A 27,194-nucleotide genomic window follows, 5' to 3' on the forward strand; every position below is an offset into this window, starting at 1 on the left:
TAATGCAGTCTATAATCAGAATCAGGTTTATTTGGCTCTGTGTCTGGAGGTTTTGGCGTACAGTGCTCTGTAGCGCCATCCAGAGGGGAGGAGTTCAAACAGACTGTGTCCTGGGTGTGAGGGGTCTGCAGAGATGCTACCTGCCCGTTTCCTGGTCCTGGACCGGTACAGGTCCTGGATAGATGGGAGGTTAGTCCCAATTATCCTCTCTGCAGACCTAATTGTCCGTTGCAGTCTGTGCCTGTCTAGATTGGTGGCACGTGCAGAGATCAGACTGTATGATGGCAGTGTAGAATGTGATCAACAGCTGCTGTGGCAGGTTAAACTTCCTGAGCTGACGCAGGAAGTACAACCTCTGCTGAGCCTTCAAACGCTACCTTCAAAGCAGTTGTAATTTTAACATTTAGCTAATAACTTTGGTAGAGTGTGTCCAAACCTTTGACTGGTACTGATGCCCGAGACACTTCAGCACATAACAGTGGGATGTAAGATGCTGGCTGGTACGGCAGACAACCAAGTAGAGGGAAGGGTGTACGTCAACACCTGTAGTGAGCATGGGTTGGAGATGGGAGATGCCTCTATCAGCAGGGGAAAACGATAGAGCAAAGATCCTGTGGGATCTCCAGATCCTGACCAGACTGGTGATGGCTAACAGTGGTGGTTGACTAAGTCCAGAAGAGAGAAATGGTGATTGACATAGCAAAGGAAGACAATACATTGGAGAAATATCAAGGGTGGAGGGAAGAGATGATTAGTTGTGGAAGGTGAAAACAGCAGTGATACCAGTGGTATCTGGGAAAGTGGTTGGTTTTCTTTTTTTTTCCTTTTTTTTTTATATAAATGGGATGTATAGGATGTCTTTGCATATTACAGTGGTAAATGATTAAATTAAATATGGCTGTATTCAATGTAACCGCTGGTCCTTGTTCTGAATCCACATGACTCTTTGTGACACTAATATCATGGCTTATTATGGGAATGAGCATATACAGTATAATTATTGGGATATGGGCAAACACTAAATACCGCTTTAAGACTTTTTTTTCCCCCAATAGATTCGCCACACACGTTTTGTCTCTATAGAAAGGAAAGAAAAGAATTCCTTTAATAACTAAAGGAAATTTTATTTTGTTAAGACATTTAAGGAAATACAATTGTGAAGTGGTCGATATAATTCCTAGAGTCAGAATTTCTGAGTTTGTAATGTGAGAATTTCAGAATTATGAAGTAACGATGCATGATTCTGCTGGAGTATTCAGCCTAAAAGTATTAGATATATTAACTTTAGTCAGTATTGCCCATCCCTACTGAGCCATTCATACTCTTTGTAATGCATGCTTTCTGTAATGAAATGTTGAAAAAGTTTGCTATGAGAAAATAATTTAAATAAATATTATTTAATAATATATCCATTAAGTGATGACACTCTTTCTATGGTTTTCATAGCATGCCTTCTAAGGAGAAGCGTCCGTTTGTGATCCTGTATGGTTCTCAGAAGGGCCAAGCTCAATCCATAGCAGAGGGGATCGCTGAGGAGGCAGAGCAGCACGGACTGGTCGCTAATCTCAGCTGCTTGGACCAAAATGAGGAGGTACATGGCACTAATACTACTTGAACAGTGACCCTTTTATTGCACAACGTTTTACACACTCTTTGATTTAAGTAAAACGGTATGACATAGCCTGATGATTGTGTGAGTATTAATCAATATGTTTCTACATGAGTCCTGGAAGCACCAGTCTCTAATTAACCATATAACTGGTTCCAGTACAATTTGGAGAAGGAGAGGGCCCCAGTGGTGTTTATCGTGTCTACCACTGGAGATGGGGAACCACCAGACAATACACTCCAATTTGTAAAGCGCATCAAGAGGAAGACCCTCTCCCCCGACCACTATAAACACCTTTGCTATGCACTTTTAGGTAAATTCTCATATGAGGGTCTGAAGTAGCTCTTTTTGAAGTTCATCTTGTCAACAGGGGAAATTACATTTGTGAAAACATATTTGTGTACAACACAGAGCACAGGGATCATGGTTTATTTCATGAAAAGTGTCTGAAGAAATGTCCTCTGTTTTTCTCTGTTTCTTTCAGCTTTAGGAGACACAAATTATGTAAATTTCTGCAATTGCGGGAAGACAATTGAACGTCGTTTAAAAGAACTTGGAGCCACACAGTTTTATCCTACGGGATATGCAGATGACGGTGTAGGGTAGGTTCAGCAGGGAAATAAAGTACAGGCCTCCAACTTTCTGCATTTGATATTTAATCTGCTACTCTTGTTACCACTGCTTGGCATTATACCATCTTTTGGACTTTGTCTAGGTTGGAGGTGGTTGTGGACCCCTGGCTTGAAGGACTGTGGAAAGCCATCAAAGAGGCCTCATCAAAAATGGCTTCCGATAGTACTGCTCGCCTGAAAGAGAATGCAGACGATTCAGCCAAAGTAATTCCTGATTCACCTGTACCTGATGTCCAGTTAAGGCTCTTAAGCATCACTGACCCCCAGAACTGTGACTCAGTCGAAACGACTGTAAACAAGGACTCTAAACATGCAACTCTGGCTCCATCTTCTCCTCCTGCCAGTTCTAATCTCAGGCCAGGTTCTACTGTAGGGAGCACTGGGCTGGCATCTCAGTCTCTTAGTACTGCCAGTGTTTCAGCACCAGAAACACGGATCGGGGATGACGGAGTCCCCCGTGTTGCACTGGCAGCCTGCCTGACATGCTCTCTGCCACCGCTGTCTGAGTCCTCACTCAATGTTCCTGCTTTGCCTCCTCCCTACTTAGATGTTACCTTTCAGGATGTGGACACACCAGAACAGGTGATGAATATTGCCATAGGAAAGAAAAGAAAGTGTTTTAGCCACTCTTTATTTTTCATCACATAAATGATTTCTTTCAGAATGTTGGACCTTTAAACAAAGAGACTCTACATGAGGTGCTCATATCGAAGGCGGTTCAGCTCAGCAGAGGAGACTCAGTCAAGACTGCTCTTTTACTAGAGCTGGACATTTTGGTAAGCATTGCAAAGTAATATTTGTTCCAAATGACAAAACACATAGGTTTATATCACTTCTCCCCATTCTATCCCTCTCTTTTCCCCCATTTCCAGACTTCCCCGACACTGACCTATCAGCCTGGGGATTCTTTTGATGTGTTCTGCCCAAACAGGGCAGCAGAAGTGGACAGCGTGCTATGCAGACTGGGCCTTCAGGAGCAAAGGGACCACCATGTCCATGTTGCTCTAAGAAAGGACACAAAGAAAAAAGGTATTACTGCCGCTGTTAAGCTGCACTCAGTGAACTCTTGAAAAGAAATTTGCCACCAAGTGTTTCACTGATTGAAAAAAAATATCATAAGTCAGGTCACTTTTGATTTTTGTGTTTTCACAGTAATCCACTTGTTTGCAAAAGTCATTTCTACCCTGATGAGATGTTTTTCCTTTGTTTTTCAAAGGTGCCCAGGTGCCATCACACATCCCCCACAACAGTTCTCTGTTGTTCCTGTTAACACGGTGTCTGGAGATCAGAAGCGTTCCTAAGAAGGTACTTAATGTCTAAAATTGTTTTGTCATATCCCGCTTGTTGTTTTGTAGTGTCAGCCTAATAAGGGGGAAGTGGGACTTTTTCTCCTCTTGCAAGCTATTTTTGCTTGTTTGTCAAAGTTTGGAGCATAGTCTATTGTTTTTCTGTAGAACTTGTGACCATATTTTATCTATATTTATTGTTTTGATTGGCTCACTGAACTAGCCTAAGATACTCAAAGAATCTCCACCAGGATTGAATAAAGCCCCTGACTAAATTCACTAATTTTAGTTTTGAGGCTTAAATACTTGTTAAGCTCGCCTGTCCCCGTGTTATAGTAGAAATACAGTCATTACAGTAATAACAGTCATTATTCATATTTTGCAACATCACTGCCCTAATTGTTGCCAGTGTGACTGTAATAATTGTCCTTTTTCTAACGTCCATTTCTGAATTATTATTTTTTTCACATCGTTGATATTATTATGTGGAATTTAAGGCACCAATTTAGAGAAAAGAACGGTAATTATAATCTAACAATCTTGGTCCATCTGTTGTGTGCAGCATCAGTCGTTACCGTTAATTGCAAACTGTGCAATAAATGACAAAAGGATAAAAAAAATATAGCACAGTATGGTTCAAAACTCCAAATTACCACCAGGACTCTGTGATATAACAATGGTGTGTGCTGCAGATTACTTCTGTGCAAACATTTTATTTTTTATTTCTAGGCATATAAAATGTTTAAAAGTCAGATATGATGTCAGCCTGATAAATTATGATGCACCAAGGACACTTAATGAGCTAAACTTCTGCCAAAATTAAAACGATAATGTCATAAAGATGCATAATACATCAATTTTATCTGCTGCCACCAATTCAGTATCGAAGCAAAGTTTGAATAAATGACTCATGAGCAGATTCATTTGTTTAATTCCTGCACATAAAGTGATAATTCCCAGCCGATCTGTTATCAGTTGATCAAAAAACACGATAAGAGTTTTTTATTTTACAACACCTGGGATACCTGTGGTATAAAAGCAATTAACACATTTTATTATAATATCACAATTTTTAAACTCGACAATATAGTGAAAGGTAATCCCTTTTACATTTTAGAAATTGAAATGATACAGCTTCATGTTAAGGTGCAGGTATTTGTGTCTACTGACTCAAATGTTATAATTATTTTACGTAGACAGAGAGATGCACTTTTTTTGACAATAGACATTTGTGTTCATTTAAGGTTATGCTCTTAAACCCTGTTCAAGAAGATGGAGATAATTTTTCCAGTGTAAGTTATCACCATGTGCTGGTCTAATTTCTGCATACAAATACACACATTACGCAATGTTGCTGAAATGAGTCAGAGCATTTCGGCATGAGAAATATTTCGATGTTCTGATTACCATCTCAGATCGATGCATATTTTCAACATGAAGTCAAATCACCCTAAAAGTTAAGCTGGAACATTTATATTACTTCTCCAAAGCTCTTTAATCTTCTAATGCAAATCACAGCCCATGTTTAGATACACAAGCAGTTATTAATCAAATGGCAGTGAAACTTCAGTACATCTTCTGCAGCTGTTACTTCTGCTTGGGTTTTGAATTTGTTCTTCTTAGGGCCTAAAAGGAATTTTTTTTAACTTAATGTAATCATTCACGATGCCAAAAGCTTTTCCCCACATATCAACACAACCCTTTTACAGTACGCCGTGTGAAGGTTTACCTCTGCAGCTTTTATTTACTGGGGAAACTGCTTTTTATTGATTTGTGTATTATTTCAGTTCACTTCAATTCACTTTTATTTATATAGCGTGTATTACAATACAAGTGGTCTCTATGGGGCTTTCCAGAGATTTAGAACATAAACCCCCAAGCAATTTTTGCATAAATAATGACAGGTAAAAACTCCCCTAGTGGGTTTAAAACCTTAAGCCAAACGGTGGCAATGAAAAACTTCCCTTTTTAAGAGGGGAGAAACCTTGAGCAGGACCTGCCGAAGGCCAGCCAGGCAGATCAGGAAAAAGGAGGCCAGAAAGACAGAATGAAGAGGAGAGACACAGACACACTGTAACACACTAGAGTTTACACTAACTAGAACCTTTGCTAAACGGAAACGTAAGCTTGGTTTTAAAGCTGGGGTGGTGTCAGCCTCCTTAAACCAGATTGGAAGTTGGTTCCATAGTAATGGTGCCTGATAGCAGAAGGCCCGTCCTCCAAATCTACATTTGGATACACTATGAGTAAACCTGCACTCTGAGACGGAGAGCTCTGTTGGGAACATAAAGTACTATTAGGTCTTGCAAATATTGCGGAACTAAGCCGTTTTGGGCTTTATACGCAAGTAATACAATTTAGAATTGGGGGGTGAGTTTTACGGGGAGCCAATGGAGGGAGGCTAACACTGGACAGACGTGGTCTCTCTTGTTGATTCCTGTCAGCACTTGCGCTGCTGCATTTTGGGACTGAACGTGTCTTCCTCAAGTAACTCTGAATTCAGCTCCTCGTTGGACATCCTAAACAGCTTCCAGAGACAGCATGTCTGATTTCTGTGTCTCCGTCAGGTGTTTCTGCGGGCGCTGGTGGAGTATACGGCCGACGGCGCACAGAAGAGGAGACTGCAGGAGCTCTGCAGTAAACAAGGTGCTGCAGACTACAACCTTTATGTGCGGGATCCAAGCCTTACCATTTTGGAGCTTCTCACTGCCTTCCCGTCCTGCACACCTCCTCTCAGCCTCCTTATCGGTCAGTCTCTTTGTTGTTTGCTCACTCACTCTTTCTTTCAGTTATAAAAAATTCTTTGAAGGTACAGTTTGCATGATTTTTTTTTCCTGATGTTTCACCTAATAAACTCTAGAAAACCCAGATGGAAAGCACATTTATATTCATAATTGTTGTTATGGTAATCTTCGTGGCACATAACTCATACTTACACTTGGCTCTGTATTGATCCAGGGACTACAGCAACAGCATAAATATTTCAGACGCATTCCATTTTTTCCTCTGTAGTACCTGCATATTTAACCAAAGTCAGGTTTTCATACAGAAATGGCCAATTTCAGTGACTGATATGGGGGAGAGAGTTTGACTGTGCCAGCACAAATTGTCAGAATAATTTGTTTCAAAACTATTAGTTTAACTTAAAAAAAAAAACAACCTTAGACTGGCCTGGTGTAAATATAATACGAAGAGTTTGACTGGCTAGACTTCTTTTGTCCAGTAGGAGTCACTGTAGCCTCAGGAAAATGAGTTTGGAATATATATGGAATATGGAATGGTCACAGCGTGAATCTGAAGGCTCCTCAAAGGGTCAACATTCATTTCCTTGTCCCATTATTGAGTCGGTATGACTCAAATACAGCTTTTGTATCGTGGTTTTGTAACCTAAAGTGAAAATGTATTTTCAAGGTTTTTCATTAATTTTTTTTGAGCTGCTGTTTGTCATCCATTTCTGAACCTTGGTGCTTGTTGGAAAACGATCATATTCTGTCATCTCATTAAGGTAGTTGGCTGGTCATTCGGTATAGATCCTAATAAGCTTTGACTGAAACTTAGCCGACAGTGAAATTAGTTGGCTACAACTTCACATACATGTGGAGTTGTCCTCTAAAACAGCTGTGTCACAGCTCTTGGCCTACCTCAATGTCAGTTATTTTAGGTCTACTTGCAAACCCCAGCACCTTTTTTTTTTTTCCTGTTGTGAACTGATGCAGAAATTGGAAATCGGGGCAGTCTTTCCCTCATGAAAAATGTGGTATTTGAGGCCCTTCAGGGCAACAGCTGTTAGGTGATCTACTGGTGAGCCACGGAGGTTTGAAAGGACACAAATGTGCAGGGTCAGTTTGGTCATAGGTTAATGGTCAACACTGACTCAGTGTGTCACCATTAAAGTGCACCGCTGCATTTCTGCGCTGTCCTTGGTTCATTACCCGCACCGAAGGGTAGGTGTTTGCTGATTGGAGCTTAGCCTGATATATGCTGTATAGCAGCATTAAATAATGAGGAGGGATGTGTCTGAACCCAGATGTCTTCGGGCAAGTGCAGGCCAGGTATAAGCTGGGAAAGAGGCTTGTTTCTTGGTGCATCGTTTCATATAGGTTGTCAGATCTGCATTTTGAGATCTGAGCCCTTGAAGGGACTCAAATGATTTCCATGAACATTTTTTTCTGTTGTTTTTTTCTTTTCTGCCTACAGGGCTGTAATTAAAGTCTGCAGTTTTGTTTCTGTTTTGTTTTAGATTGATTATGACTTGCAGAGTGAAGCAAAGCAGACTTAAGTAAAGTAAAGGGAATATGTTTGTATCCCAAGTGCTCAGAGCTGGCTTTGTTTCAAGGAAAAGCATGAAATTTAAGATGCATTTTCTTGGTCGAAGGGAAAACACTGTATATCACATTCCACTTTGTCAATTCTATTCATTCCAGACGATGTAAAACACCACAGAGAAGTAAAACATATTTTTCTCAAGGAAAATGCCATGCACAGTTAGATCCATAAGCATCTGGACAATGACAATAAGACTTTATGATTTTGCCTTTTATACATTACAGCAATAGATTTAAAATGGAAAAAAAACAATCAAGTTGTAAACTTTAAACTTTAATTTAATATGTTTCCCAAAAAGTATGACAAGAGAAAGACCTCAATTTCCAAGGGGCGTAAAAGTATTTGGATAAATGACTGAAAAGAAATTAATTGGCCTGGTGCGGTACATTCGCTCGCTACTCTGGAGTTGATATCAAGGGCTGAGATGGCTTGTGGCTGCTGTTTTGACTGGAGCTACCAAATATGTAGTCCAAGGACGTGTCAATGCAAGTGAAGGAGGCCGTAATTAGGCGGAAATCAGCGACATAAATATGTGAGAGGGAGCGAGAGAGAGAGAAAGGTGTGAGTAAATCAACAGTTTGATAAATTTTTAAAAAGAAAGGAAAGCACTGGTGAGATGAATCCTTCTCTTGGTGAGGGACAACATCAACAGAAGCCAGGAATACTCAGGGGAAGATGGTAATGTTGTCAACATTTACAGTCAGGAGTCATCGTCATGAATTTAGGTTTACAACAAGGTGCAAACCACCGGTAAGATTCAAGAGCAGGAAAGCCAGATTAGACTTCACCAGAAAACATCTTAAATACCTCCCACGTTCTGCAAGATTCTTTGGACGGATGAAACCAAGATAAACATGTAGCTGATTGATGGGAAGAGAAAAGGAACCGCTCACGATCCAAAACATACCACCATGTGTCTTGGTGTGGTCATGAGTGGCTGCCAGTGGAACCGTTCACTACTGTTTATCGATGATGTACTGCTGGCAGAAGTAGTGATGAATGGCAAGACTCTGTTCACATTGAGGTAAATACTGCAAAACTGAAAGGACAACGCTTCACAATACTGATGGATAATGACCCTAAATGTACAACAAAAGCAACTTTTTGAAAGCAAAGAAATGCAATATTATTAAATGTCCAAGCCAGTCTCCTCATCTCAGCGCAATAAAGCTTGCTTTTCATTTCCTGAAGACAAAGCTGAGGGCAGAAAGAAACACAAACAAGCGGCAAATGAAGGTAAGTGCAGGGAACGCCTGGCAAAGCATCTCCAGGGAGAAAACTGTGGTGGTGTCCATGGGCTCCAGACTTCATGTAGTTACTGGCAGCAAAGTTTTTCATCCAAATATTAAAAATGCTTATATTTGCAATTATGTCATTTTGTCCAAATTCTTTCAAGCTGTCTAAAATTGAGGTATTTTGCTTGAAATAGCTGTGATTAAAATGGTGAATGCTGTGTTTTTGTGAAGCCTCTCCAGTTAAAGCTGGAAGTATGCATTTTGATCACAGCTTGATTGTCATATTAAAAAAGAAACCATTCTTGTGCTGTATAAAAAGCAATAATAAAATATCTACTATTGTTCACATAGATCTGGGCCTGACTGTGGAAATTGCTAAAGTTGTTAAAAAATAACTTTAAATTCGTCTTTGTAAACTATTACAAATCCCAAGAAGAATTCCTTTCTGTTATCTCACCCAAAACATAACAAACTATTCATGTCCTGCCACATTTACATTGTTCTCATGCACATTGCCATCTTATTTTTGCCCAATAAAATGTCACCTTTGCATTTAAACTGCAGCAGCCATCGGAGTTGAATTTAAATGTTGTGCAGTGTGATCGATGAAATGTAAATTATCATTTATGAGAACATGGTGGAGGTTCTGGGACTTTTTTTTTTTTATAAGCTTAATTTAAAAATAAATAAATAAAAATAAAATAAAAACGGTTTTAAATGTGACGCAGTATGTCCTTTGCATCTATCAGCATAATCATCACGGTGCAGTGATGTGAGATGATGGATTGATGGTGCCTCGCCTCAGACACGTGCTGTCACTCTGTGAGAGGAAAGCCGCAACTTGAGCAGCACAGAGGTGATCAGTATTGGTTTAGCAGACATGAGAGGCTTTCTGATGGGGAGGTGTGTGTTTTCACTGGTGGCAAGGATCAGCAGATTTGTTGTAAGTCATAATTTGCCCAAAAAAGATGTTAAGCTTCAGGCGATTACTTACTTCTCCTTTTTTGTTTTAGAAACTTTTAAAACATCAAAGATGCTTTTAATCTACTCCTTTGCAGCTTAGCCCTAATTATTTTGGCAGATTTATTCAGAAATGGTTCACTTTAAGTTTCGACTATAGTTCAAGCATGTTGATAATAAGAATAGCAAGGCCAGCCTGCAATCTTGCTTCACCTTGGAAGTCACTGATATGGTTCAAGCCACGTTCGAACTTCTTCCTCTTTTTTGAAAAGAAATCCTTCCTACAAAGGTTAGGGATCGGTTCCAGATCGTGGTGAACATCTGGCCCATCCCACATGAGATTAGAAGTGACACCCCTATTCAGTAATAATTATGCATGAGGCATTTAAATGCATAGAAATATATTCTGTCCTTCCTAAGATGAGATGTATATTAAAGGAAGATTTCCCCATGCTTTTCTGTTTTGGAATCCCATGCTCTTATTTTTTGGATTCTGGTTACCTGTCTTTGGAAAACAAAAAAAAGAGAGGAAAATTGTTTTACATTTTACCGTGGTAGGAGGTTGTGAAAAGAAAAAAACGAAGACAAAACAGTTTTTATATTTCTGGTTACGACGACAACAAAACAAGTTTTGTGAAGTCCCAAATCTCTCTCTCTCTCTTTTTTTTATTTTTTTTTTTTTATGAATTATTCCTATGTCCCGAATCCCGATGTCCAAGAGTGAGGGGTGCTGGGTTTGTTGCTACAGGCTAGTCAGTCCCTATACAGACGGGGCAAGAGTTTGGTCCCCATTGCCAGTAGTAAATTGGATTTGTTCCAGACAGGAGTTGGATTCTCTTCCTAACTTTAATTTCCCGGTGCAGCCAAGGGTTTCCGGTTTTGTAGCCAAAGGATTGCATCTCTCGTTTGGCTCCGATCTTAAGCGGTTTTGGAGCAGTTTCGAAGCCGAGTGTGAAGCAGCAGGGATGAGAATCATTGCTTCTGATTCTGAGACCATACTTCTCAGTTGGAAAAGGATGGAATGCCCTCTCCGGTTTTAGAGAGAGGTACCACCGCAAATAGAGGAGTTATTTTACTGTGGGTATCACAGGGTCTCGTTCACCAGTGAGGGGAAGAATGGAGTTTGACACTTTGGCATCTGCGGTAATGTCAGACTCTGCTGGCTGTACTGATTCCCACCCTCACCTACGCTCGGGAAATGGATACAAGCGGCTGAAATGAATCTCCTGTGGGTTGTGGCTGGACTTTCCCCCGTGGATGCTGTCCTGGGGAGGTGTTTTGGGTATGTCAGCCCGGGAGGACGTCCTGAGGCAGACCCAGGACATGCTGGGGAGATTACATCTCTGGAATGGCCTGGGAACGCCTCCTTATTACCTTGGAGGAGATGAGGGAAGTGGCCAGGGAGATGAAGGTCTGGCCTCTCTGCTTAGGCTGCTGTGCTGTGCTGTGCCCGCTTCCCATATTCAGATAAGTGGAAGTTAATGGAATGGATACATCTTAGTACTACAAGGAGTCTAGATTAAATTTGGCGTAACTTATCCATTTCATCTTATTCAAAAGCTACTTGAAGGTTTTTCCTGCATTTATTTTTTTTTCAGCTTTCAGAAAAACGTATATCTGAGATGAGTTGTCACTTTAAGCTCTTGGATGTAAGAGAAATGTAGATTCAGGCCCGCTGTTTGCTTTTGTGAGCTATTTAGGAGAAAAATGTTATTGTAAAGCCTCAGCTGGGACATATGGTGCAGCTTTACTTTTTCTGGCTTCATCACTTTATGGAGATCAGAATAAAACGTGAGAGTGCATGTCAAGCACATCGCATAACTTTCATGCACTTCGTTCCCCCATGTCTGCCTACTGGTGCAGGTTACTGCTTGAAAATGGCATATCCTGTTGCTACAGGGGGAAAAGTTGTCTCACGCGTTTCCTTATTCTTTTACACCTTCTCAAACATTGACCATATTACTCATAAGAGGGCACCTTCATGGCTGGCATTTAAATAAGTTACGTATCAGCGATCTGCATCCAATGGCTCCACATTTGGACACGTGGGATTCCAATAACCCTGAGTCTGTAATTTCATAAATATAGAAGTGTGTCCCAGAAACGGGCTTGGGTGGGGGTTATTGTGAATAGATTGGGAGGCAAAGTACCTCAGCGGACCGAGATGACTTTCACATTTTTCTTCCTTCTCTCTGTCATGGGAGTAACCAGATTCTAGTAAGACAACATGATGATTGACACTTCTGCTTGCCTTTCAGAGCATTTGCCAAAACTGCAGCCCAGGCCTTATTCAGCAGCCAGGTAAGGTGACCGAAAAATAACAACTGAAGCTCACATTTGTACTGCTTGAATGCAGTCCTCGAACATCCTTATTTAATAAGAAAAGCATATGTCCATAAGTATATGTTTACCTTGTTACAAGAGATTGTGGGGTGTTGAATCCTCCTGATTTCCCCTGGTATTTTCAAGCTCCATGACAAGTGAAGTGGGTGAATTTCTTGGTCTTTTTAACGCTGTAATCTTTTTGTGGGGAACTTGTTACAAGTGTTATACTCCTGTGCATCTATCATGATATGCAGCTGAATCTTTAAAGGTAGTAATTTGCATGATTAAATGTATATTGATGTTGCATTTGGCAACAAAATGCAGTGGCATTGATGGAGAAAATCTGCTACTTTGCCAGCTCGATCACTGAGCTGTCTGGTATTTATGAAAGAATGAGTAAGCAGTATCTAAAAGAAGCTCTCAGGTGTGTAAAGTCTCATATTTGCATCCGGTTGTCGATATTTAATGAGTAAGATAATTCATTTCATATGGACCTTAAGATGTATTGTGCGTGCATGTATGCGTTTCCATGGATTCCATGAATCAAAGTGGATTTTAGTCCATGTGTTGCATGTTCCTCATCTTATATGGGCATCTGTTTTTATATTAGTTAAATAATAAAAAGAAACCACACAAGTAACTATTGTTTAGGTTTACTGTTTAGGTAGTTGAGCTTTAACTTAAACATGCCAAGTCTTCCTTCTGTTAGCCTCATGGTCATTGATTGGCTCTTCCTTTTAAGCAAGTGTCCATTAGGTTTGCTTAAAAGCTCATGTGGAACAGTAGCATCTAACGCAACATCAGAACTCCTCAGCTGCTCTCATTAGTCTCTCACTTAGCTCCGTGTGTGTGTGTGTGCTTGTGCGCGTGTGTTTGTGTGGAGAGGGATGGGTAACGGACAGGGGAGAGGGTGGTTGTAGTTTATCAGATGGTGCAGAGACATTAGTGACCTGCATTATTGATGCTGTGGTCAATAGAGGTCTCCAGTGGCCCACAGGAACTGGAAAGTGAAGGATGAGAGAGCATAAGAGTACTTTAGCCAGCAGAGAAGATGGGAACAGAGAGGAAGGAGAGGCACTTTTACTGAAGCTGGGCAAACAGAAACTTATCCTTAAGGGACAAATCTGTAGGTGCCTGAGGGTACGTGGGCAGATTGCAGAGTAGCTATATTCATGATGAAAACATAATTATTATTATGGTATTTCAATTAACCACTACCATATATTTGTGTTGACTACAAATTCACACTGCACAATTAAGCAGAATTATTATTTTGTTATATGCGTTAACTAATAAATGTTTGTGTTGACTAAAACAGAAAAGAACAACACACTTATCAGGGTCAACTTTTGAAAAATCATTCAGCGAAGCATATCAAAATTTAAACATTACAAAAAAACACTCCAGAAAACAAAAACTCCCTTTGAACAGTTGATGCAGCATATGAAATATTGAAACTGAGAAATATTTTCTTTTTGAAGTTCATTGAATTAGGAACCCTGCCCAAATTCAGACTCTGAGCTGCTTTATTTCATCTTATTTCATGTTAACATGTACTTCTGTTTCTCCCTGCATGTCATGCTGCATGCTTCACGTTTACCCTCGTCTTCTCCTTTCTCCATCTCCAACCTTCTGTGGACCCCTCGCTGTAGCTCCTGTCTCAGGCACCCAGGAAAGCTGCATTTTGTCTTCAATGTGGTAGAATTCCCAGCATGCTCTGGGAGGCCTTCAGGGAAGCGAGGCTTGTGCACCGGCTGGCTGTTTGACCTCATCAATCCTCATTTGGTTTTCCCGGACAAGGCTGAATCCTCCAACAGCCTTCCTCTTCCAAAGGTAACTAGTAGACCAAAGAAAAGAAAACTAAAAGTACATTTGTAGTCATCATCTTTGCTAAATCATTTAAAGTGCTCATAGTTAAGGGTACGTGTTTTGATGTAGCTGCAAGCCAGCTCTGAGGGGAGAAAAAATGTCTCTCTTATCTGCTTCACCCTCCTCAGTTAAGCTTACTTTGTCTTTTATTTGAAACTGTACTATAATGGCCATTCTGCATTATTCAAGAAGTTCTTGAGTAAAATATCGGAAAATGTTGAGCAAAATGTCAAAATTGTCTGGCATTATGAATTTTATAAAGTGTCTGCTGCATGTTTTATGCCTCCTTTGAAACTTGTTAATGTGTCAGACACTAATTAATGAGATTCTGACCATTTTCACCTGATTAATTGAAAAAAAAAAAAAAAAAAAAAGTGGGGGCAAGCAAATCCTCTCTGCATACACTACGGTTTCCAACTGAAGCTCACACGTTTTCTCATTAGTGTGTATTAGAATATTAAGCAGATTGGCTCATTGAATGTTAGGCCCACAAAGGCTTCTTGGTATTATTATAATCGCTCATTATTTTCTTTTGATCCCTTTTGAACTCAGATCCATGTGAGTCTGAGACCCAGCTGCTCTTTCCGGCCTCCGTCTGACCTGTCTGTGCCCTTTATAATGGTCGGACCTGGCACTGGGGTTGCTCCTTTCATTGGCTTCCTTCAACAAAGGTATAGACTTTTATCTTTCTTTCACATTTATTTATTTATTGATATTGATAGTACAATATAAAGTGGTGAACTAAGTAATTAAGGTTTTCTGTACTGATCAGGTCTGGAATATCATTAAAATGCAACCTCAGATGACACATGCCATGTTGCTCAACAGTATTTATTGCAAACTGCTTTTGAAGTCCACTCTTAGTACCTCATTGCAAATTAAGCAGGTAAACGTTTGATTAGCAGGCAGGCATTACTAATAAGAGGTTTTGGCAGTTTGCTAGTCTGGAGTGTTCAGGTCTGTGTTAACATAATTCCATGCAAGAAAGACATCAGCAATAATCTTAGAGAAGCAATTATCGCTGCCAACCTATCTGGGAAAGGTTTTTAGTTTTTATTTTAGTTTTTAAAGACATTTTCAACAAAATTGGACTTAATTAATTTTCAATGAGAAAGACAACTCATGGAAAACACTAGTTTTCAAGCCAGTCCTATGTCCAAATGAAAGCAAAACAAAAACTCGAAGCGTAAGAAAACATTTTCTTATTGAAAAGAGGAAAGAGTTGCATCTAAATAATCCGGAAAGCCCCAGGAAACATATTCTTTGAACAGACACATTTTAGTTGTATGGGGGAGTGGTAGTCTAGTCGTTACTAGGGGTGTAACAATATATCGTGCCACGAAATCTCGCGATACAAAAACGTCACAATACGTGTCGTGGAGGTGACAAAGTGTATCGCGATATTGAGTTATTAATATTAATCTATTGTGTTGACTAGAAACGCGCATCCGACCGCGACCGCGACCGCATCTCGCCCCGCGGACCAAAATCTTACTCCGCTCAGAAGAAACTAGTCCCTTTTTGTGGTCCCGTTTTGAGCTCTGAACTTTTACTAATGTAAGGCTGGTGTAGAGTTAAGCCTTACCTTATTAAATTAAACCTTTTTGGGGTCGTGAGTAGGATAAACACGGGGACAACTTCTGCTGAGTTCCAGTGTACTTTAATGTCCGCTCAACAGCGTAGGATTTCAGAACATCAACGCAGCACCTAGTGCTGTATCACTCCGCCCAATCTAAAACATATTAACAACTACAGATAAACTGACTAGTGTCATTATAGTCCCTGATTTACATCAGAATATAAAGAATATATTTATAAAATAATGAACCCTGAATTACCAAAATAAACTTCTTAACAAAAATAAATCTCCTCTTACACTTATATGGTGAACATGAATCAATCTTTTTTATGATGTAAAATTGTATGTATTTATTTACTTTTATTTATTTATTTAATTTTAGTTGTTAAATTAGAAAGAAAAAAGTCAAATCATACATGAGAGAAACTATTCAGTTTGTGGCAAAATATTTTTATTGTATGAAACTGAAGATGCATAATGCAAACCTGACATTTACTTTTAGTTCAGTTTGTGGAAAATGGTTGGCCTGGCTTTCTCTTTAAAACTTAAACAGTTATAAAGCATTACAAACTGTAACAATAGGGCAAACACACAGCATTGTTTTGTATTTTGTGTCTTTCAAATAAAAGACATTTTTTTCCAGTCATATCTTCCTCATTCAAGGTTGTTAAAAAAATACTGCTATAATATAATATCGTATCGTATCGTTATCGTGACCTCAGTATCGTGTATCGTACCGTATCGTGAGATTAGTGTATCGTTACACCCCTAGTCGTTACAGAGGTGGGCTTGGGTCTGGAGGACCCGGGCTCAAGTCCCTGATGGCAACCAAGCTGAATCACTTTGGGCCCCTGAGCAAGGCCCTTAACCCTAACTGCGCTGGAAAAAAGGCAGCCCGCTGCTCCTAGTCTAATGGCGCTTTTCCACTAGTACCTACTTAGCACGCCTCTACTCGCCACGCCCCCGTCTTGCGCTTCTCCACTACGGGTCAAGGCGGGTGGAGGCGTGCCGAGTAGATACTTTTTCTGTACCTATTCTGCCGAGGTTCTAAGCAGCTGAGTCGGCCTTGTATCTGACGTCATCACCATACAGGCCACTGATTGGTCGGGGAGCGGGGCCGTCAGACGTTTGAATCAGGAAGCGGGAGTCAGCGAAAGAGCGACTCGCGGCGATTTTATTCAACAGGCAATGGCAGCGCAAATGTCTGTTTGGTGATCCAACTCTGAGGTGCAGATGTTCATAAACCTGGTGCTGAGGAGAGAATTAAAAAGGGATCTAGACGGTTGATAAGGAACGACCAGATCCACCAGGAGCTCTGTCACTTCTCAGCCGCTTGCGGCTCTCAGCTGATTTCTCATCAGCGCCGACACAAACAAACAAAAAAAAAAAGCGATGCCGTTTGAAGCTTCTTTCACTCTCATTTTTTAACTTGATATCGAACACAAGTCACAGACCCAGCAGCACATCTATCATCTCCTCCAGGTTCTACATCTTTAGTGTTGTTGTCTTCTCTGTTTAGATCACACAATCAAATACGTCACAGCAGCTTCGCTTCAAGCCGCCCACCCGAAGAGTCGGGGCTGAGTAGGTACTAGTGGAAAAGCGCCATAACTAGTGATGGGTTAAAAGCAGAGGAGTCATTTGAGTGTGTTTCGTAAGATGTATACTGACAAATAAAGATTATAAAGATAAATTTAAATCTCAGTGCAGTGTTTGGTAAAAACCAAGCATGGCACACCACCACATACATTTTATACCATCTATCATAAACGGTGATGATTTGGTTGGTGATTTGGTCGCCTTTCAGCCACAGGACCTGGGAGCCTTGGGGCCTTTTGCTAGTCACACAGTGACACAGTGATGTATTATAAAGACGCACTGGTGATACCCTCTCCGTTCCACTCCCCAGCTGTGATTCACAGTGATCCCAGCAAGGTGGGATAATTCCCTCACGCAGCAGTACAATGTCTGCAGTCTAAAGATCAAGCTACAAGTCTGTAATGTTTCTGGTCACTGACTGCTGTATTAATTCGGCGCTAAATGAGACATGGCACTGAAAAATTACAGGTAGAAAAATCAGACTTCTACCTGGTTGTTTCCCATGGGACACGCACACAGCTGTGCCACCTTCAATCTCCTGGTTTCTGATGCAGTTAGCGATGTTACCTGAGCCAGAGGGAGCGTCAGTGGGGGAGAAATGCTAATTTGGCTTCAGCTGGGGAAGGCTCGTGCACCAGTGAGTAGTCAGTGACAGGGTTTGATATCAGGCCTGTCCAGCCGGCCTCTGCCCCTCGGGCCGCTGGGGCTGATAAATCAGCCCGCTAGTTTCTTTTTTTCTTTTTTCTTCTTCATCACCACTAAGAGTTCCATCTGTTTAAAAAAAACCAACCCATTAAGGATATGACGGGGACAACTTCTAACTCTAATCATCATTTGGTAAGAATTCACCCAGAGAAGTGAGTGCTATAATTTTCTGCTCATTTAATATTCGAGGGCGAAGCAGAAGAGGGGAAACTGTGTGGCCGTGAACAGGGGGCTTCCTGACTAGTGAACTAAAGTTAAAACTCATTTTGGGTTGTCTTCGTTTGCAGGCTGCTCGCCCCCTGCTACCGCAGAGAACTGCAGCTGTAGCTACTGATGCACTTAAACAGTCCATATGTAAGTTAATGTAAATCTTATTGATTTCACTATAGAAATTGCTATTCATTGTAGCAAGATGCTTAAAAAGTGTTTTTAAAAGACATTTACTCGTGTATAAAAAGCTGGCAGCTGTGTCATTTTGGATTGGACTCAACCTGGATGTGTCTTTAGTAACTTGAACGCCGAAAGCTTGAAACTGCTGGTATATACACACTGTATATGCTCGGGTTTCGGTTGGTCCAGTTGCACATTAGCCACGCAAGTTGGATGCCAGAGAGTCATCCAACATGTCTAAAACTGAATATGTATGTGTTAAATGACATATTGAACAATTGTTGAACCTTTTAATTGTCTAAAGAGAAGAATAAATCCCCTTGGACAGTGTGGGGGGGGGTTGAGTCAGTTTGAATCATAATTAATCTGTTGAAGGATAATATTGTCAACTTGAGTTTTGTGAGATATTGAATCATGGAGTGTTCCTAGTTTTTCACACTACTTTTGCATTTAGAGTTAGTTTTTAACAGATAAATAACATGCTTCAACACATCATGTGTTTTTTATTTGCAGTTATATGTACTGATTTGAGCTGATAAAGACAAGATGGCTTTTTATTATATGCCTATAAATAAAACCTAATAGAACTGAAATAGTTGCACTTTGCTTTCCACAGCACCACCGTAATATTATTTTGCAAATTATAAAGATTAACACTAGACTTGGTCACAAATGCTGTGACAAGAGGAATGTGTGAAAAATAAAGTGTAAAGTTAAATATGACACATTTTGAGCAAAGTCACCTTTTTTTTCATCTTTTACAGTTTTATAATAATTCAAAGAGGAAAACGGCTCTAAGCAAGAATTTAGGCACCCTGCATGGCCAGCACTTTTTAAAACGTCTCCTTCTGCAAATATAAAAGAAATTGTACAAAAGACCACTTTTGTAGCACCTACCTTTTTCAGAGCATTTCAGATTTTATTTGAAGGAGTTTGGAGGGTTTTCTTCTGCTCGCTGTTCTTTCAAGGCCCATGTCACAAATTTCTTTCTTCTTTAATGTTTTTAAGCACGTCTAAGGTAGCGTTTTGTAGATTTAGATTCTTTTTCCCAGCCCTTTTTTGTTTCAGAAGCCATCTTCTTTTCATCTTCAACTCTCACAGGCGGCCTGTTATCTGTTTGCCGAATAGATGGAACATATTCCTCTCCCTACCAGGAGAATGTTCCCTGTGAAGCTGCTTGTAACACATGAGCAAAATGTGATCAATGCATCCATGAACTTTACAGTTGAATTGATATTCTTTTCTTGAAACTTGGCAGGTTTTTTTTTTTTGTAAAAAAAAGTTCAACCTCTTCAGTCCACAATACTTGTTTCTGAAATATTTCAGTGCTTATTTTTTTAGTCAAAAAGTTGCAGGGAATGTTTATTTTCTGATGACACTTCCATGAAGGTCACATTTGTGCAACAGTGCATTACTATTCAACGCACTGCTCATCTGTTTCCTTCAGCACTTAAACAGGGCTTTCGATTTGCCTTTACAGCAATCGAGTGAGCACTTCTCCCAGAAAGCAACAAATTCAGGAAACACCTCTTTAGATTATATCAGAAAACACTCTGCTTTTTTTTGGTACCCTTCTTCTTTCTGGCCATCTGTTATTTTCACTTTCAGAGTGCTTGGGAGCTGTTTAGTCGAGCATGTTGCAAGTGATTGTCGTGAGAAGGCTGGAGGAGTATTTATAGAACTTTGAAATGTGTATCACCCAACCTTTTCTAGAGTAGCTTTAATGAGCTTACCTCAGTCTGTGATTGTTATCTTAAACTGTCATTACATCTTACTATATTTTGCTCACTTAACATTTTGCAGGAGAGAGGAATTTTAATAGCTGTGACCAAACCTGTGCACTTCATGTTGAGGGAATGGTGTATTTTGAGATCAGCCATTTTGATAATCTCTCTGTCAAGAGCAAAAGCAATAATGTACTTGAGCTTTCGCTGGCGTGTTTCAAAGTAGCAGTAGCACAAAGGCTCGTGTCAATTATCAGGTTGTGTGCAGAGTGGCTTAAAGTGTGACACAGATGATTCCTGCTAAAATTGCAGCTCCTGTAATGAATATTTACAGTGCCGAAGTGATGTTAAGCGCACATTATCTTATGTATTTTCTTGAGTAATCTGCAGAGCCAATTGAATGAGACCCTGCTCAACGCTGATAAACGTCCACATCGTGTAAAGTATAATAAGTCTAGCAGCGGGCATCCTGATCACGTCCGTCTGGGATTTCTCTTTTTTTTTTTTTTCTTCCTTATCATATAGTCTCATGTCACTAGAAATAAATCAGGCCTTCTCCAATGCACCCGTTTATGACTTCTGTAATAAAGAGCCAAGATTCAAAGCAGCACATGGGACGTTATTGATTTGAAAGTAAAAAAGTCCAGAAAGTGGTGACCATGTTATTGTTGTAAATCAGTGCTTGTAATTGCAGGAGAGGTGGTGTGAGGATATTGACTGTTAGCTAAGGAGGTCGTAGTTTCCTCCAGCCAGTTAAACCATCACTGCAAGGCTCTGCTTGAAGAGTCGCACCATTTGAAGAAGTATTTGACAGTTTTGTCATATTTTTTGAGCTTGTGAATTGATGGATAAATCAAGATTACTTGAAGATGACCTGTCAGATGTTTAACCATGCCTTGTCAGAGAGCAGAGTAAGCCTTTTTTTTTTTCTTTCTTCTTCTTCTTCTGAAAGTCAGACTGACGTGTCTGACTCTTGGGTGGCTTTGTGTAAATGAGGTTGCGCCCCAGTCAACTCCAATTGTCTCTAAATCGCTGGGATGTCTGCTGTGTTTGTGGCAGCAGGGTTGCTGTGAGGGCTGTCGCAGTTCTGGCTCAAGTCATGGCAGTGTTGTGTTATCTGTCGCAGAGGGGATGGGAGAGAAAAGTGCTCTTCTGGGGCGAGATGCTTTTACTGCCTCTGGGATGGACGAGCACCGAAGATGGAACATGTTTTGGGACTGACCTGGTCACACATCTTGAAGATGAAACCCCTATTCAGAGTGAGGTTCCAGTACCGCAGTGACGCAAACGTATCCCTCTGACTTCTAAGCCCAAATATTGCTGTGTTAAATCTAAGACCGCTATACACATGTAGTGGTTTTTATTAAAGAAGCGCCCCCAGACATCAGTTGATTGTGGATGGCTTTGCACACGGCTTTCTACAAATATTTCCTTGAAACTACAGCGCTTATTATTTTGAAAACGTCTTTTATTGACCCTTTTTTTTTCTTATTTCAAGAAGCTCTTTACTGTTAAAGTATAAATTCACGTGAATCGATTCATCAGCTCGATTGTCCCCTCTCCCCCTCTCACGTTCCTCATCCTCTTCCCCTGCCAGCTGCGTATTGTGCTGGAGGATTATATGAACCTGTCACGGTGCCCAGCATTGTGCAGAAACTAACTTGAGATTCCAAACAAAGCGTCGCCCGCTGACACGGCATTCTGACGGGGAATAACAATCACCAGTTTGTCAACATGACGCCGCATCTGTCTCGAGGCCCGAGACGGGTTCTGTTTGCAACAAAGCAGCACAGGGACCCTTGGATCATTATACTGCTCTCTCTTCCACCCCCACTGTTAATCGATAGCTGTTTTCAAAAGTACTTTGTATGACTTTACAGCACTGGTAACAAGTGGAAGGAGAGTCTTTAAAGGGCAGATGCTCGCTTGGTGGTACCAAGAGATTAAAATAAGCCCACCCCCTCCTGTGTATTAAGACTGTAGATAATTGGGATGTACATCAAGTCTTAGCCTTTCCAGTTTCCCCTCCTGCTGATCACCTAAATGGTGCTAAAAGACAACATCTTCTGATTTAGACTTCTAATGGAGCGCGCTGTAGATGCTGCTTTTCCGTGTGGGATTGTATGGCAAGCTGGTGTAGCACAGGCATCCGACGCGTCGTGATTTGTATTCAGGGAAAGGAGCCAGTGTGGTCTACTCAGAATGGAACCCAGGTTTTTCTTATTGGTATTGATCCCTTTAGGGCAGGCGGCGCAAGGAGGGAGACGAGAACACTAAAATGAGTTTACTTGAGGCTGTTTTCAGATCAGAAGAATCTCCTTCAGGATGCTAATAGATGGGATCTGAGGGTGTAGATCAAGTCCGCTGGACTGTTTAGCTATAGATCCTCATGAACAAACATCAAGTTCAAACGAATGCAAGTGTTTAACTCTGCATTTCATTAATGAAAGTAAGTTCATAAAAGTATTTGTTTTGGTCTTTAGTCAAACTTTTGCATTGATTTTGCTTCTCCCTATGGCTAATTTGTTTAGAGCTTCAACTAAAAATTGATTTAGAGCCGCTGTTGTTTAAAAAATGTGATGAATCGGTTAATTATTTAGTTAAAGAAATATCAGGAGATATGAAAACATGTTCAAAGCACGACGTGATCTGAAGGTAATCGGCTTGTAATGACATTAAAGTCACATAAAATACTCTTATTTAAGAAGCAGTTGATGGCAACACTTATTTTAGAAAATGATTTGATCCCATGGATTGGCATCTTTTTCTCATTTGAGAGCAGAAAAAGATTGATCCTGTCTCATATTTACTTGTGAGCGGATTGAAGGTCTTGACAGCCTTGTAGCAACACTTCATAATAAAACTTTGAGATGGTCTAAGTGAGACAAATATGTTTGCTGCTACACATTGTTTCGATGTTTGCATTTGTCTAAATGAATATCACAATTCGTGCTTTCTTCCATGTCAAAGATCTAGCCGTCTAGTATGTTTTATCATCCTGTCAAAGCTCTGAGTTGTTATCCGAATCTTAATAGCTGTTCTCGTATGCAAGCAATCTTTTTTTATTTGTTGCTCTACTGCGTTTTCAGTCATTGTGGGCCCAACCCACACTCCAAAATGTGTTGATGTATTATTTAGACATTATTTTGGTGCAATGTAGATAATAATGCACTTGCAGAGTCTGTTACAAGGCCACAGATTTTTGTTTTTCTTATCAAATTCACCTTCTTAAGCAACAAACTTTCAGGTGGACACACAAGACAACTAGCTGTCGTCCAACAACTGAAGCTTGCAGCCTATAGTTCATGTACAAGGCAAGTTTATTTGATTAGCACATTTTATGTGCAAGACAATTCAAAATGAATGAATTAATTTATTTCAGACAATTACCACAAAAGTGATTGGTAAACAGTATTGCCAAAAGAACAATCCCAAACAACATATACATATTCACCAGTATTAGCTCATCCTCTCAATATATATTCATATATACATTTGTACATAATAGAAAAATAATATAAACAAAATTTCCAATTTAATAAAGTATTTATATATGAAGGTACGTAAAAGCAGTAAAGAATGCATCAGAAAGTAAACTTGGGCTCTTAATTTTCTTTCTAAAGTTACAAAACAACAGAAGTTCTTCACTTGATAAATGGAACTAAATGGAGTTTAAGGGAACGTGCACGTTTACGAGCAGGTTCTAGCTGTGTAGCACAGAGACTTTAAACCCTCTTTGCTGTTGTTCACTTCAATTTCATCCAATCCCACCTCCACAACAGGAATAGATGATGATGTGTTTGTGGACCATCAGCTAACTGATGCTGGGGGTCAGCTGTTGTTATCTTGGAGAGAGCCGTCACCTTTGCAGCAGGTGTGTGCTACAGATAACCAAAGCATCACCACCTGCAAGGAATTCTGGGAGGTTCGCCAACCTCCAAAGCTGCTGGAAGAATCACTTTGTAGGAACAGTTTTTGCATTGGGACACACACAAATTGTATGAGTAACATGCACACATGCTCACTGAGCCCGTCTCATTTTCAGCAGCTCTTTATTGTAATGGGATCTACTCTGTTTGGGTGAATTTTAATACATATAATTTCCTCACTTCTGTTTGCATACTTCAAGCAATCTGGGGCACTCTGTGTGCCTCTGTCACTGCAGATGGAGCTTAATAATGTCCCTACGCTTCTTTAACCTCTGCTGCAAGGAAGGACTGCCTCTCCCTCATTTGCTCTGCCTGTCTGTTTGTATTGATTAACTGCAAACATCCGTTATTTGACTTTCAGAGAGGCGGAGAGAAAGAAAAACACGGAGGCTGTGTGTGGCGAGACCTGGCTGTTCTTTGGTTGTCGCCACAGAGACGGAGACTACCTGTTCAGGTAGGCTGGAGGCCTCTCTGTTTGTTCAGTGATCATTCGTGTTAATTGTGTTTCTCACCCAAACTGCTCCGTGTGTCAGCTCCATCCCCCGTCTCTTCACAAGCCTGCTGCACTTTCTGTGTTTTGAAATCTGTGACAAATCAGTGGAGAAAAAAAACATCTCAATCAGTATGCATGAGGTGGGTTTCCCTCTCTTCCATACTTGAGCACTGTGGAAATTGTATATTGAGGGTTTAGCAGTTCAAGAATATACTGTAAAATGCAGAAAAAAGGAGACATGCGAGGCTGTTGAAGCAAGGCCTCGTCTCTCTCTTTTGTGCAATATAATAGGTTTAAATAGCAAAAAGCCATTGTCTTTTGTAATGTGGAAATTGAGGCACAAAACAGCACATAGAATATGGATTAAGTGCCAATTTGTCATAATGTGTGTGTGTGTGTGTGTGTGTGTGTGTGTGTGTGTGTGTGTGTGTGTGTGTGTGTGTGTGTGTGTGTGTGTGTGTGTGTGTGTGTGTGTGTGTGTGTGTGTGTGTGTGTGTGTGTGTGTGTGTGTGTGTGTGTGTGTGTGTGTGTGTGTGTGTGTGTGTGTGTGTGTGTGTGTGTGTGTGTGTGTGTGTGTGTGTGTGGTGATGGACTGATGACCTGTCCAGAGTGCACACGTGCCTTTCATCTTAAGAGAGCAGGGATAGGCCTCAGCGTACACCCGTGACCCTGAATGAGAGTGTGTAGATTGATGGCTGGATGATCCATACACATACTGAGTAGTGGGTAAACAATCCATTATTCAGTATTTACTATGTGCTGATTGTTGTTTTTGCATAGTTTTCCACTATTAAAGCAATCGAGGTACCACCTAACTGGAAGCCAAGCACATGACAGCTTTCACCAGCGGCCCCTTGTATCATGGGATAAATTGTGGAAGTTACACTTGTCAGCTCGATCGTGGAAGTTTTCCCAAACACAGTGCATCATTTTTGGTGGTTTTTACAATCTGCAGGTTGTGTAGTTTTTCTCGTCCAGGATACTACTTGATACATCCAGTATTCATTAGTAGTGAAGCTCCAGCTTAGGAAACCACCCAGGTCTCAGCTGCTAATTACCATAGCGGTTCGCTAAGTAGAAAAATAAGACATCCATCACGTGTTTCCTCTCAAGTCTCTCAGCCGGCCAGATGACTTGAGAAGGGATGGTTTTATTGATCTTATAACACACGCAGAGTCCTAGTATGCCATTGCTTTCATGCAGAAAGTTCAACTCATTGAGGAAGACTGAGTTTGAAGTGTAAATGTTTATAACTGAAGAGGAGGAATTAAACATCCATGTCGAACTTATAGCAGATGATGTATTATTTAGGTAACATTTTTAAGGATATGGTAATGCCTAACCTACACGTCAGACCTCTTACAGTATATAACGATATCAATGCACACATCTATCACACAGTAACCTTTTTTTTTCATTATTAATTTAAATGAGAGCTAATTTGCAGCTCTCCAATGCGAGTGTTATAGCAGATATGATTAATTGTGTGATAGGTAAAGATTCCCAGCCTTAATAACCATATAAAGTTGCTTCTAGTGGAAAACTTGGAGTTGACAGCCAGCACGACACTGCAGTTTCTTTCACCTTTTTGTAGCATTTCAGCTTCTTTTTGCTCATTGCTTTTTGTCTACACACATTTATTCCTCTGGTTCACCTTTTTGTGGTTACTCCAACAGCAGCCAGGAGTTGCTTTTAAAAAAAATAAAAGCACTAAATGCCCACTACCGAGCCACCAGATAAAGTTAGCAGCTAGCCAGTAATAGAGTAAAAATAGTTTTTCTAAAATGGTAACACAGACCAGACGCAGGTATAAGCATGGATTGTATTGGATTTTAGTTTGCCGGCTGGACTCAAAGCCAGACTCCAAACAAATGCAAATGATTCTCCATGTCTGTAGCACATGTAACCAAGCAACCAACTTTTCAACAGCTTTTACCGCCGCCGTTGAAAGGAAAACATAAATGGGTTGAACATTTGGTAATGGACTCAGATGTATTGAAGTTGGACTGAAGGCTTCATTCTGAACTGGATCTGAAGGTCCACAATCAAAAGTGTCAGATGTGTCAGAATTTGCATTATCAACTACTATAAAGAAGAAAAATGTTGAGTCCACATCTCTTCAATTGCTTTAAACTGATGTCACCCTGTAGACATCCTCCTCTGTCAAGTTTGTTGTGGGTTTACTTTTTCCTGACTTCATACTAACTGGTCAACTCTTATATTAATATCAGAACGTCAGCACGTGCTCAAACCCGGCGGACAAATGGAGTTCTTTTGCAGGATTAAATGGTGCGAATGGATTAGCATCCTTAATCACACAAGAATAGATCACAGAGGATGTTGTTTGTTCCCCTCTGTTTCTTCTATCCCTTATTTAAATATGAACTCCCATCCAGGTAGTAGGCAGTGTTTGTTCACAGTGTGGTCTTCTTTGATGAATACCCCCACTGCGTTGAACAAAGTGATTAGTCTGGGTTTTATGAGCCACCTACGAAGAGGTGTACTCCATTTAAATAGGTTAGCAGAATGAGAA

At 40.4% G+C, this 27,194-nt stretch overlaps 1 protein-coding gene across 3 annotated transcripts in view; it reads left to right on the plus strand.

The window, feature by feature from the left end:
• Positions 1-27,194, plus strand: part of mtrr (5-methyltetrahydrofolate-homocysteine methyltransferase reductase) — a 35,646-nt gene that overhangs the window by 2,517 nt on the left and 5,935 nt on the right. For all 3 annotated transcript variants that reach the window (XM_061713443.1, XM_061713442.1, XM_061713444.1), the window contains exons 2-13: positions 1,447-1,591; positions 1,769-1,922; positions 2,094-2,211; positions 2,325-2,823; positions 2,904-3,017; positions 3,114-3,270; positions 3,458-3,546; positions 6,095-6,275; positions 12,307-12,349; positions 14,026-14,206; positions 14,795-14,913; positions 24,530-24,622. In XM_061713443.1, coding sequence (XP_061569427.1) covers positions 1,448-1,591; positions 1,769-1,922; positions 2,094-2,211; positions 2,325-2,823; positions 2,904-3,017; positions 3,114-3,270; positions 3,458-3,546; positions 6,095-6,275; positions 12,307-12,349; positions 14,026-14,206; positions 14,795-14,913; positions 24,530-24,622 — 1,892 coding nt within the window. In that variant the 5' untranslated portion in view covers position 1,447. The remainder of the gene's footprint in view (positions 1-1,446; positions 1,592-1,768; positions 1,923-2,093; positions 2,212-2,324; positions 2,824-2,903; positions 3,018-3,113; positions 3,271-3,457; positions 3,547-6,094; positions 6,276-12,306; positions 12,350-14,025; positions 14,207-14,794; positions 14,914-24,529; positions 24,623-27,194) is intronic.

This window comes from Cololabis saira, chromosome 22 (genome assembly GCF_033807715.1).
Source record: "Cololabis saira isolate AMF1-May2022 chromosome 22, fColSai1.1, whole genome shotgun sequence".
NCBI lineage: Eukaryota > Metazoa > Chordata > Actinopteri > Beloniformes > Belonidae > Cololabis > Cololabis saira.